Source organism: Brassica napus, unplaced genomic scaffold (genome assembly GCF_020379485.1).
Source record: "Brassica napus cultivar Da-Ae unplaced genomic scaffold, Da-Ae ScsIHWf_3125;HRSCAF=3944, whole genome shotgun sequence".
Classification (NCBI taxonomy): domain Eukaryota; kingdom Viridiplantae; phylum Streptophyta; class Magnoliopsida; order Brassicales; family Brassicaceae; genus Brassica; species Brassica napus.
In genome coordinates this window covers 15,406-29,710 of record NW_026016350.1, presented here as the reverse complement: position 1 = coordinate 29,710, position 14,305 = coordinate 15,406, and the positions used below count along the sequence as shown (strand labels likewise).

Sequence of the window (14,305 nt, the reverse complement as noted above, 5' to 3'; positions counted from 1 at the left end):
CATTATGTCCAAATTTATTTAAGGATTATTTCGTTAAGGTAACTGAAAAAGACAAAACAATAAAATAGGAAGTTTAAATTCATTTAAGCATATTTCATTAATGTAACTGAAAGACCAGTAATCAATTAGGCAGTTTTATTTGTTTAGGATATTTCATAAATGCCAACTGAAAAAGACAGCAAAAAAAAAAAAAGGAGTTAATTAATGAAGTAAAACATTTTCAAATGGATACTTCTCTTTTAATAATATAGATACATTAATTAAGACGAGATTGATAGTTTCTTACCCAATATTTTTTGTGGAAAATATGGATTATTTACCCAATTTTTTTTTAAACATTATAAATAGTTTAGTTTGGTCTTTTTTTATTTTTTTTATCACAAATTTAGTGTACTTTGAAAAATGGTAATCTATCTTATAAAAAATAGATAATAAACAAACTCTTATCACTGAAGAAAGATGATGATAAACGATACAGACATAAGTAGCGTAAGAGATAGTCAATAACGTATCTTCTTTCGTTTTCATTCATCTCTTCCACAATGGCCGGATCACTCTACCTCTCCCACCACCACCGCCACTTTCGTTCCACTCTCCCCCCGCCAACCAAACCCGCCGCTCTTCCACCTTCGCCCCACCAACAAACCCAACACCCCAACACCTTCAATCCGCTCCCGCCTCAGCAGAATCTGCCAAGAAGGAACCCACAGCTCGCACGCCAGCTGTTCGACGCAATTCCCAAACCAACAACCGTCCTATGGAACACCATTATCATCGGCCTCATCTGCAACAACCTCCCGCACGAGGCTCTCCTTTTCTACTCCCGGATGAAAAAGACCGCCCCTTTCACCAAATGCGACCCTTACACTTACTCCTCCACGCTCAAGGCCTGCGCCGAGACCAAAAACCTGAAGGCTGGTAAAGCCGTGCATTGCCATTTGATCCGGTGCTTGCAGAACTCGAGCAGGGTTGTTCATAACTCTCTGTTGAATATGTACGTTTCTTGCTTGAACCACCCTCCTCCTGGAAGCGAGTACGATGTGGTGCGTAAGGTTTTTGATAGTATGCGTAGGAAGAACGTTGTGGCGTGGAATACGTTGGTTTCTTGGTATGTGAAGACGGAGAGACACGCTGAGGCGTGTAGGCAGTTTGGGATTATGATGAGGATGGAGATTAAACCGAGTCCGGTTAGCTTTGTGAATGTCTTCCCCGCGGTGGCGAGTTCGAGAAGTGTTAAGAGAGCTAAAGTATTTTATGGTCTGATGCTTAAGTTGGGAGATGAGTATGTGAAGGACTTGTTTGTTGTGAGCTCGGCTATTTCTATGTATGCAGAGCTTGGCGATATTGAAGGGTCACGGAGAGTGTTTGATTCTTGTGTAGAGAGGAACATTGAGGTGTGGAATACAATGATAGGAGTCTATGTTCAGAACGAGTACCTGGTTGAGAGTATCGATCTTTTTCTTGATGCAATAGGATCGAAAGAGATTGTGTCTGACGAAGTAACGTTCCTCTTGGCAGCGAGTGCAGTTTCAGCGCTGCAGCAAGTGGAGTTAGGTAGACAGTTTCATGGTTTTGTCAGCAAGAACTTTCAGGAGCTTCCCGTTGTGATATTCAACTCGTTGATGGTGATGTACTCGAGGTGCGGCTCTGTGCACGAGTCCTTTGCGGTCTTTGTTTCGATGCGAGAGAGAGATGTTGTGACGTGGAACACAATGATCTCTGCGTTTGTCCAAAACGGCTTAGATGATGAAGGATTGATGTTGGTGTATGAGATGCAGAAGCAGGGGTTTAAGATCGATTACATAACAGTGACTGCTTTGCTTTCGGCTGCGTCGAATCTTAGAAACAAGGAGATTGGGAAGCAGACTCATGGTTTCCTTATAAGGCAAGGGATTCAGTTCGAGGGGATGAACAGTTACCTTATTGACATGTATGCTAAGTCAGGTCTAATAAGGATCTCAGAGAAGCTTTTCGAGAGAAGTGGCTATGCTGAAAGAGATCAAGCTACTTGGAACTCTATGATGTCCGGGTACACGCAGAACGGACACACAGAGGAAACGTTTGCTGTGTTCAGGAAGATGTTAGAACAGAATATCAAACCCAATGCCATAACTGTGGCGTCGATTCTCCCTGCGTGTAGCCAGATAGGTAGTTTCGACTTAGGTAAACAGCTACATGGTTTCTCTATAAGGCAGTACTTGGATCAGAACGTATTTGTTGCTTCTGCGTTAGTTGATATGTACTCAAAGTCAGGAGCGATACAGTACGCAGAAAACATGTTTTACCAAACGAAAGAGAGAAACTCTGTGACGTACACCACGATGATATTGGGGTATGGTCAACACGGAATGGGTGAGAGAGCTATCTCGCTGTTTCGTTCAATGGAAGAGTCTGGAGTCAAACCAGATGCTGTCACCTTTGTTGCAGTATTATCAGCTTGCAGCTATTCCGGTTTAGTGGATGAAGGTCTCAAAATATTCGAGGAAATGAGTGAAGTTTATAACATCCAGCCTTCCAATGAGCACTATTGCTGCGTTACAGACATGTTAGGGAGAGTAGGCCGCGTTGATGAAGCCTACGAGTTTGTTAAAGGGCTTGGTGAAGAAGGAAACATTGCTGAGCTATGGGGTTCGGTCCTGGGAGCTTGTAGAGTACACGGTGAGATTGAGCTTGCTGAAACTGTTTCAGAGAAGTTAGCTAAAGTGGATAAAGGGAAGAACTTTTCAGGATATCAGGTTTTGCTCTCGAATATGTATGCTGAGGAACAGAAATGGACGAGTGTTGATAGGTTGAGGAGAGGAATGAGAGAAAAGGGTTTAAGGAAAGAAGTTGGTCGTAGTGGGATTGAAGTTGCAGGTAATGTAAATTGTTTTGTGTCTAGAGATCAAGAGCATCCTCAGAGTGATGAGATATATGATGTCATTGAGGGTTTGGCTAAAGATATGAGAGGCGATTCGTATCTGACAACATTCCCTATGGTTACCCCAAGTTTGGAATTAGAGGAGTGATGTAGAATGCTAGTAACTCTTTTAGCTCTCACAGAATAAGGAGAGAAGATGTGTTAAGAAGTGAGATGATTCAAGGTGGGTAAGCGCCCAAAACTCTCATTTGTTGGTAACATTGCAGCAATTCTCTATGGTCATAAACACTCGTTGTTCATCATTGGAAGAGAAACATTATTCAGCCAGACAGGAGATGGAGGTTCTAAGCCATTGGAAGACGATTTAAGTGAGATTGTAGATCCATTATTTACCTCGCCTTGTACACTTTGTTCTTTGTATACAAGTACCACTGCAAGCTGATCATCTCTTGTAATGATGTATATAAATAAATAAAACAAAACCATTGTAGTTTCCTTTCTCTCATCTTCACTACGCATCATCTCTTGTAAACATTATAGTTTTATGATTGTTTTCACTTTAAGATATTCTTTCGGTGTTTTTTAATTTTATTTAAGTTCAGTTATACGGTACAAATGCTATAAATTAATACTCGATCAGTTACAAACATAGTAAATTAATAAATTTCTTCGGTCTCGAATTTGCCCGGTTCAAAATATGACACAAATCGAAAAAATAAGATAATATATTTTTTTAGAAAATTCAATGTATCTATATAATCCATTAAAATCATAAATTAATAATTCATACATACAATGTTTATTTTTTTTTTTTTTTTTTTTGTCAACAACAAACAGACTCATATAGACTCTGCGAACCAATCCGGAAGCTCTGCATCCATATGAACGACGAAAGACGATTGTTTTCTGGCACATCGTGCTAGACTATCCGCCTTTTGATTTTCCGTCCGGGGTACATGAATGATCTCTGAGCTAGTAAAACGTGTCTTCAGTAGCTTTATGTCCTGCAGGTAACTCTCAAACGCCGGCCATTCCTCTGGTTCCGAAACCATCTTCACCAATTGAGAACAATCCGTAGCAAAAGTAACCTGAAACTGATGTAAATTCCTCATACATTCCATTGCCCATATCAGCGCTTCTATCTCTGCATGAAGGGGTGAAAGACCTGCCCTAGTATTCCTTGCACCCATCAATCCCTGAAAACCCTCAAGTATGCTATACCATCCCTGACCTGACATACAATGTTTATATATGTACAAAAAAATCATTGTATTATTTATTTTACATTCACAATGAAATTGAACTTTATTTTTCTTAACACATCAATATATTTTGAAAATATTAGGTCAAATTATATCTAAAAACTACATTTAAATTCTATGAAACATATTTTGTATACACCAAATAGTATAACAAAAATAATAAAAGTCTAATTTTAATAATTTAATTAACATATACACGACAAAATAAACAATTTATCTTATTTTATTAAAAATATATTTTAAAATATAAAAATATTTTTGTAAATTAATAACTCTAAAAATAATAAAATTTCGTAATTCCAATATCATTACTTTATATAGTTTTTACTATAAGACTATTAAATTTCAAGATACTTCTAAGAAAATGACTAATAATATAATGCCAAATATTTTCGTAGTATTTTGTGATTATGTAGCAAGTTTTTATTTCAGTTATTTTAAGTTTACTTATATAAAACTATTGAATTTCAATATTTTTTTAAAAAAATTTGACCAATAATGTTATGCAAATTATTTTTCATAGTATCTTGTGAGTATCTAGCAAGTTCTTATTTTAGTTATTTTAATGTTTGAGTTATCATGATAAAAACTAAAATGGAAATGGATCTAGAGCAAAAATTTTATAATAAATTAGTAGTTCTAAAAAGTAAATAAAATAATGATCTAATATCATTAGATATCTTAGAGTGATGAGAAATTAGTCAAAATATATTATTTGAGATATTTTGGACTGAACTTTTCACCGTTTTGTGATATTTTCGATTGAGTTTTTCTCGTTTTGAAATATTCATAATCGAACAATAATATATTTTTATTTATTTTAAGTTGAGATACTCTACTGAAAGTTTTCTTATTATATGCCTAAAGTCTCAATTTTAACCAAAAAATAAGTAAAAAAAAAAACAGAGATGTTAAAATAGTACAAAAGTTTTGGAGGGTTTCAACTTGGGTTTGTCCCACATGAAACCCCAATCAGTAGCTTGTGTTATTTGACTAGTTTTGTGGACCATCATAAGTTTCACACTTCTTCAAAATAAAGGCAAACGAGAGACCAAAAAATCTAAACTCTCGAGTTTAATTTGTAATCACAAAGTAAGAAACATATCTACTAGACAAAGACACAAATAACAAGAGGTTACAAGACAATTCGTTTGACAAACAAACAAAAAAAAAGCTAACTTTGATGAATTATGTAAGCTATGCAAGAAGAAGATTATCTACTTTAGACGACTTTATCTGTTCTTGATTATCTTGTGATGATCCCATTGTTGAGAGTTTGTGAATCATCGCTACAGCAGACCCTAAAATTCAAATAGACAATTTATCTTCCAAAACAGAGAATATGAGTTTAAAAGCTTAACAAACCAAATTTATAGCTGTAATAAAGCGTCATTCCAAGTATTCACCATTGATTGGAGTACCTGACAATTCTCCAGGCTTGAGTCATGTGATTTTGACCAGAGAATGAAATGATCATACTAATAAACATGAGCATCTGATCCTCGTGAGAGATGATAACATACCAACCCTCCATTTCACTCCATTTAGTTCCTAATTTAAATATATAAAATAAAATCAGCAGTATAATTACATATATAATTAGATAGTCTTTATATTTACACCAATATGATACTTTTAAGCGAAATTTCTTGAAATATTCTAAGTTGGCTACTATTTTAAAAATATATATGCTCAATCTTTGCTCAAAAAAAGAAAAAAAATATGATCAATCAAAAATACTCTAATATTTGGATTCAAGATTTATGATTATTGTTTAGGTTTTAGTATTTAAGAGGTGGAGTTAGTTTATAAGCTTCTATAAATATTTTTTTAAACATTTATAAATGATTTAATTAGTTAATTTTGTTTGTTTCATCATAAATTTAGTGTGTCTTTAAAAGTTGTAATCAACTATCACCAGGGAACGATATGATCATACTGATAAACATGAGCAACTGATCCCCCGAGAGATGATAACATACGGGTTACAATATCAATCAACCTTCCATTTGTCTCCAGACCTCACAGCTAACAACTTTGGCTTTGATCAACTGTTTGTCTTGACATCATCAGTAAATTGTCTTCCTCTATTCTTCCTCCCATCAATAGAAAGAATCCCATCCCCATCTGGATTTTCATCGCCATCGCCATTGTCATCGTCATCACCCGCTGTTGTAGATACAAAAACTGAACGAAATACTCTAGATTTGAGTTGTTTATACAAAGCACAAACTGACTTATTAATCCCAAATGGACTATGAACCATCTGAAAGAAGAAATAAAGATTCAACTTCATAAATTGACACAATTTGCAAAGTTGAATCCTTATTTCTTATTGCAGATGATTCATAATTTGTTTGTGATCAACTTCACAAATTGACAATAATACTTCACAAAAGTTGAATCCTTATTTCTTGTAGATGGTTTCTAGTCTGTTTGTGATCAACTTTACAAATTGACATTGGTACGTTGACAAGAAAAATATTGACAATGGTACAACCTAATCAATGAATGATACTTTCATGACAAAAATAAAATAAAAAAATGTTGTAAAGTTTACTCATCTTAGTTAAATACCCAACACAGTTTGATACCCGTTTAATACTTCAAGTAATTATTTTGCACATTTTAATACATTTACTTTTAAAAATGTGTTATTTTAATACCCAAACTATATTAATTTTAATCAAAGATATTAATAAGTTTTAAATAAAATTTTAAAAATCTTTATTTTAATTTTTTAGGAATAAAACTAACGAGATAGTATTTTAAAATTTAGAAAACCATAATCATGAATAAAATAAATAAATTATTTTAAACTTCAGAAAATAAAAAAAATTGAAATTAGCACTAAAACTAATATTATAAAAATTAAGATTATCCAAACATATGTTATTTAAAAAAGAAAACAGGTAATAAATTTTGTTTTTGAAATTTAAAGATTTTTAAAGTTTTGTTTAAAACTTATTATTAAAATTAGCATAGTTTGTGTATTAAAATGAACATAGTTTTAAAAGCAAGCGTATTAAACTGAGCAAAATAATTAGTTGAAGTATTAAACTATGTAGTATAAAAGTTTGGATATAAAAAAATTTAACGAAATTTAGTTGGGTAATTATGAAATTTTCCTTTTAATAAGATAGTTACCAGAAGGTGATTATAAACAATTAAACACTGGTTAAACTTAAACCTTATATCTGAATTTTTGAATAAAATGAGTGTTTATTTATGTACGAATGAGGTGATTCAAATGGATCTCGCGAAGTTTCTAGTTGAGTTGTCTTATCTATCACTATTCAAGCTTCCTCCGACAATGTGCGACTTCAAAAATCAAACTGCTCTGGAACTTCTGAGTGAGAGTTTTTATTTTGGTTTTTACTTTGTAATATCATTACATTACCATATGGATGGAGTTTGAAATTTACATGACCATCTAGAAAAACTACAACTCAACCACTAATCTACCACTCAATAAACTCATAAGATATATATATATATATTTATAATTATATTTATATTTATATACAATTAAATACATTTCTAAACTATATTACTACAAAAAACTGTTAGGTGAAAGAATAGTAGATAGTTTATTCCAATTCAATGCTACCTATTGTAGACTTTTTCATTGATCCAGTTTTACTAACTTGGAATACGCAAAACATTTGGGCTCTGGTGGACTCCTAAAATGCTAAAATTATTAAAATTATACTCCTGAGTAGAAACCAGATGATGGATAGTGATGGATGACATTTCACAACTAATAGGAAATACTCGGTTAAATCAAGATACCAGCTAGAACGGGTCTATCCGGATAAGGCAAAACCACCGTAGGTCTATGGTCCTACAGTGGATATTTTAAAAGCGTTTTGTTGGAAGGTGAGATTGAGATACCCTCCGAAAATAAATCATTTTCTATGATAGATGGTATCAGGATGTATGGCTGTGAAAAAAGAATTTGCAAGCGAGAAGAATTCAAGGAGATATATGTTGTGCTCGATGTGGAGCTGATGAGGAATCAATAAATAATGTATTTTTTTAATGTCCTCCTATGCGTCAAGTTTGGGCGTTGTCAAAGATACTGTCAAACCTAGATCTTTTCCCTACTAGTTCTATCTTCATAAATTTGGATCATTTTTTCTGGAGGGTTATCCCGGAGAGGGAAGATCATCATTTTGTATGGATATTATGGTACATTTGAAAAGGTAGGAATAACAAAGTTTTTAGTAATTTGGATATGGACCCACGAGATACACTTAATCTTGCGGAGACCGAATCCAAACTTTGGGCTGAGGCTCAGGTGAAGAATATTCAGCAGCCATCACAACAAGTTGAGGTTAGGCACTGTCCGAGGAGGACAGGTCCTTGGTGCTTTATAGATGGTTTTTGGAAAGATAAAGAGTATTATTCAGACGAGGGTTGGTATAATATTCTTGAGGGATTTGATGGTTTGTTGGGTGCAAGGAATATTCGGGCAAGTCTTTCACCTCTCCATTCGGAGATGGAAGCGTTAATATGGGTGATGGAGTGTATGAGAAATTTACATCAATATTATGTCACATTTGCTATGGATTGTTCTCAATTGGTGAAGATGGTTTCGGAACCAAAAGAATAGCTGGCGTTTGAAAATTATCTAGAAGATATAAAGATGCTGAAGACATGTTTCTTCAGCTCAGAGATCATTCATGTACCCCGAACGGAGAATCAAAAGACGGATAATCTAGTACAGAGTGCAAGAAAACAATCGTCTTTCGTCGTTCACATGGATGCAGAGCTACCAGTTTGGTTCACATAGTTAATATGAGTTTGTTTGTTTGATGACAAAAAAAAAATGCTTCCTCTTGTGTTTTAAAATCACCCTTTATATCTACTTGTTCAAAAGAATTGATTATCGCATTTATTTAAGTATGTATGAAAGAAGATGGCTAATTTAATCATAAATAACATCAAAATCTACCAAAGTATAAGATTGAGGATCGTAATAAGATGTTTTGTATAATCCGTTATATATTAAAAGAGAAGCATTGTAATAAATGCATTTACACTAAACTGGACACATGTCACGTGTAGAAGCATTGTAATAAATGTGTTCACACTAAAATGGACACATGTTACATGTACAGAGTTTCTCAGCCAAACACTACATAAATATGTTCACACTATGTACTTTACATTTTTTTTAATATAAAACTCACATGCATGGTTCTTCTTTACGTTATTTTTACTGTTTACGAATACAGCTAGACAATTATTCATAAAATTTTGATTTGAACCGAAAAATCTGGATATTCGTTACTGTACGAAGCAAATTAAATACTAAAATGCAATATCAGTAAAAAAAAGAGCAAACCACAAATATCAGTATTTATAGGAACGAATATCTAATTTGATCTGTTATATGCATATATATATATATATATATATACATATATTTAAAGAATTATATATAAGTTATATATTATAGTTTATATAAATTTTACAGTATTTTTATTTTTAAATAAATTCATTTTAAGAATTTTATTTTCATGTATTATTTTGAAAAAATATCATTTAATATTAATTAACATTATCTTTATATATTTAACAACCATCTTTATATACCTTTACATACACATACATGTGCACATTGACGTGAGCACTTTATAACTAAATATTTACCACAACTGAAATATCTAAATTTTTTTTGAAGTTAAAATATTCTTTTTCTTAAGGCTTCTTTCCCTATCGACCAAATTGTAGTAAAATGATTTGTCTTAACAATTTTCTTTTCTTTTTGAACTATTATCTATTTAGAAACTATAATATGAAACCATTGATTCGACATCACGACTATCTAAGTTTCATAACATGAAAACAAACAAATAATAGTAATTTTTAATTATCACATGAAAAAAAAACCAAAAACATCAAACATTTTAACCGAACAAACAAAATAAATATTGATTTAAAATGATAGTTATATTTTAGGAGATTAAAAACCAAAAATCAACCTAAAACCGAACCGATATTCAAATTAAATAGATTAATGTCTTTATTAAAAAATAACGAAACTAATAATCATATTTCGCGCAAGGTGCGGATTATTGCCTAGTTGTATAGTATAATAATTGATGAATGAATTCAAATTCAGTTAAGAAAAGGAAATTTCACTTGAGGTTAAGGGACCCACAATGCGTATTAGATACATCCCCTCTTCACAACCCCTTTATCACTCAATTTTTTTGTCACTTCGTCGATGTTACTTTTTTTTTAATAAGATTCTTCATTGTTAATTCCTTTTATATTATTTTATTTGTCAAATATAAACACGTCTACAACATGATAGAAATATTCTCTTATTAATTTATGGATTTATCTTAAGAATCTAAAATCTATTAAAAATGCAAAAGACTAAGAAAAAAAACTAAAGACATTCTATAAGTATAGAGTTTGGCTTTGGTATATTGGCCAAACTCTATATTAACAAAAACATCGATCTAAATCAAAAGATCCATCTCACTTTCAGTCTAAATCATAATTAATATGAGCGGGAAGAAATTAAAAGAGGAAAAATAAACGATAACGTAAGAATCTAGGTGTGTTAATGTTGGTAGCCTACCTTCACCCAAAAGCTTCCTCTGTTTCCAACGAAAAGCAAGTTTAATTTCTATATGATCCAATTAATCATCACCATATTTTAATGTTAAAAGATTATTCTGGTCTTGGCGAAAATTCTCCTTCAAATATATTTCAACAATCTTATAAAGTTAGTGATTGAAGACAAAGAAAAAAGTAATCAAATTGTGAACTGGAAAAGGATAGTCATCGTTTTCCGTCTACAAGTTATATGACAATAGAAAATATATTGTGCCATAAAAAGAAGCAAACTATAAAGTTTTAACTTATATTCATATTCTATATTATCGCTACAATTTGGTAAAAGAACATTCACTTACAGTTACAGTTTTATCGAATAAGAATACAATCGTTGGGGTGTAAGTAAATGAATGTAGCTTAAGTGGATCATATATTGTAGGCATTCTCCATCCAATTTCTGTATTCATTTATTGTAGGCATCCTCCATTCCATGCACATTTTATAAAATAAGTTATATAAAGTTATATTCATATTTTGCATTTTATCGAGCTAATTTGGCAAAGCAGATAAAACTACATTCACACTAACTAATTTTCATGTTTGAATGCCTACAATAAATGAATACAGAAATTGGATGTAAGCTATTTCTCTCACATTTCCTCCATTACATGCACGTTATACATATATACTACTATTAATTTGAATAATATTGAAGAAATTTCAATTTTTCACATGTAGTTCAGAACTTTACGTGAAAGTATGTTTTTAACATATATAGAGCGTTAATATATATAATATATATACGTGATATATTAGTGTTCGAGAACATTGCTTTAGTTTACCTAAGTCTAGTAGAAAATATGGATGCCATAATAATTTATTCTCCATCCGTTTCAAAATAGATGATGTTTTAGGTAGTTTTTGATGTTTCAAAATAGATGATGTTTTCATATATCAATGTATTTTTTCACTTTATCAAAAACTGTGTAGCTAATGATATTTTGTAGTCTGTTTTGTGATTGGTTAAATAACTTTTAATTTATATTTTAATGATACTTTTAAAATAAAAAACAAGTTTTTTAATAGTTGTGTATAATCTTAAAACTTCATGTATTTTGAAACAGAGGGAGTATAACAGATAATGTATTCTCGTAAAAACATATAGATTTATTTGGAGACGTTATTTTATTTTGCTTACTGCCAAACTGGAGTTTTTCTTTTGAATGCAAGCAAGTGTGCAACTTCAGTCATTGAATATTTGCTTATTTAGGACCATGATAAGTGATAACGCTGTAAACAAATGCTCAACGCCTAAAACAAAGATAAAAAGCTTGAATATGAAAACGAAAAACTTAAATATACAACAGTCAAAGTTGTCATTCTATGACAAAAGAAAGTCAGTACCTAACATTTCTGCCTTTATGCGAAAAAGGAGAAAAAAATATTTCAAAAGAATCCAATCGTTTTCTCATTGCAGTCTCGAAGACGACGTATTACTATTCGTGGCTTCCTTATACGACGGAGCAGAACCTCCTCCTCCACCGCCCGCGGTTCCAAAACCACCAGGAACCATCGTATTAGGGTTGTTCATGTTACTATACCCAACGACGGGATTCATGTTGTTTAACGAGAACATATAAGGCTGTTGCGGTGGAGGCGGCGCGTGAGGCTGGTAACTATATTGCCAAGGAACTTGTTGGGAAGATCCGGCGGATGGATCCGACGAAGAGGTGAGGCTAAAACCGGAAGTGGTATTACCTGACCCGAAAGACATAGCGGATGGACCGCCCGTGAACTGCTGAACCATGGCGCGGAAGTTTGATGTGTCCGTGTTGAGAAGTGTTGTTGGTGTTCTACGTGAGGCTCTTGATCTTCTACGTGCCGGTTTGGTTACACGGCCTGTTTCTGGACTAAGACGAGAGTCCATGGAGGTGGCTTCACCGGAGGGAGAAGCTGCTGTGGTGGTTGTGACGGCGGTTGAAGTGATGGTGGAAGTTGTGTAGAAGGCTTGGTTGTTGCTGTAGAGGTGAGACCAATCGTTTGAGTTAGCCATTTTGTGTTGTGTCTCAAGGCTGTGTGAGATTGTAATAAGTAACAAAACAGCATTTGCCTTCGTTTGTTGTTTATTTATTTAGGTTTAGTGATTAGACTTGGTCAAAAGGAAGACTATTCTTAATCAATCATGACCGTTGATTTAGGAAACATATTAGATTCTGTGGCTTAGCATTTCTTTCCTAACTAAAATAAAAAAAAAATATATAGTATACTAATATACTTACTTTATTAACATGATTTAATATTTTTAATAACTAAATGATTTAATCATATTCGATATTATCATGATTTAGGAAAAAATAATAAAACAGCGTAAAGTTACGATTAGTTGAGTTTTACCAAGAAACTAACTAGTAGAATTTAGTTTTGTATTGGGTTTGTTGGCTACTTTCCCAACAAGTTGACGAAATTGGCCTAATCTACTGTGTATATTCTTTCATTAAATTAGTAAATAAGTGCCTCACTTTACTTAATCGTCACATAGCTGACGACATATTTTTCTGTTACGTTATTCCTAACCAAAATGTTAATATATTTCATATCACGTTGCCTGCTTGGTGCGATAGCCGTATTATATAGCACGAATGAATAACGACGGATGTACGATAATGATAATAACGATGAGATTTTGTTATATAGTATAGTACTATATCATTTTTTAAAATAGGTTAGACGTAATAGAATTATAATATGCCGACAATGTTGTTCAAATATATAGCGTAATGAGAAGCCTATAGGCTGTTTTAATTAGCGAAAACGATTAGTCGATTATCCAATAAAAAAAGAGCGACTAAATAAAGAAACAACTTTCCTATATCTTATATATTAAAACAGAAGTCACAACCTTGATTCATTTGTGATTTTTTTAAAAATGAACCTAATAGACTTATTCATAGAAATTCATAGGGGTTTTTACAAAATTGACCTACAACTTAAAGTCAAACACAAAACTAACCTCCCTTTTTTTTGAAAATTAGTTTTGCCCTATTCCCCCCACAAGTTCATATAATTTACGAAAATGCCATCAATTTTTTTTTTCTTTTCGAAAATGACATTTTTACTCTCTCACCCTCATCATCTTCAAGTAATTACAAGATTGCCATTGTCATCAATACCACAACCACCATGAACAACCAATTTGAAGCTCTTAATGCTCCCAAAATCGATTTACCCTTCTTCTTTTTTCATTCTTGTGAACTAAACACAACATATCTTTCACTTTCTCTCCACAATGAGCTAAGAAAACCCAAGATTTTTTGATTCTAAAATTTTTATGGTTCATAGAGTCATAGAAGCTAACGATTCAGGGTGGGTCACTTTCGTTTGTGATTCTGTGTGCTTGGAGAAGCCTTATGTATGCTAAGGAACTTATCTCACCAATTTAAGGTATGAAATCGAGTTTTTTTCCAGATCTGTTCGTCAGACGACTTACTTGGGAAGTCGTCTGGCTGTCGACGACTTACCTGGAAGTCGTCTGGCTGTAGACGACTTACCTAGAAGTCGTCTGGTCAACGCAGAGGTTATTTTTGCAATTGACTTTGAAATTTGTAAC

The 14,305-nt window shown here is 32.8% G+C and overlaps 1 protein-coding gene and 1 pseudogene across 1 annotated transcript; one reads left to right on the top strand and one right to left on the bottom strand.

Moving 5' to 3' along the window:
- The first annotated feature begins 496 nt into the window (after window positions 1-496).
- LOC125603260 lies at window positions 497-3,427 on the top strand (annotated as a pseudogene).
- Window positions 3,428-11,995: 8,568 nt separating this feature from the next.
- On the bottom strand, window positions 11,996-12,835 carry LOC125603261 (VQ motif-containing protein 22-like). The gene has a single exon (XM_048774389.1). The coding sequence runs from the start codon at window positions 12,749-12,751 to the stop codon at window positions 12,167-12,169; it is 585 nt and encodes a 194-aa protein (XP_048630346.1). The 5' UTR covers window positions 12,752-12,835; the 3' UTR covers window positions 11,996-12,166.
- Between the last annotated feature and the right edge of the window lie 1,470 nt (window positions 12,836-14,305).

What these genes read in the sequence shown, in the direction of transcription:
- LOC125603261 (XM_048774389.1), bottom strand. Translation starts at nt 12,751, where the DNA reads ATGGCTAACTCAAACGATTGGTCTCACCTCTACAGCAACAACCAAGCC.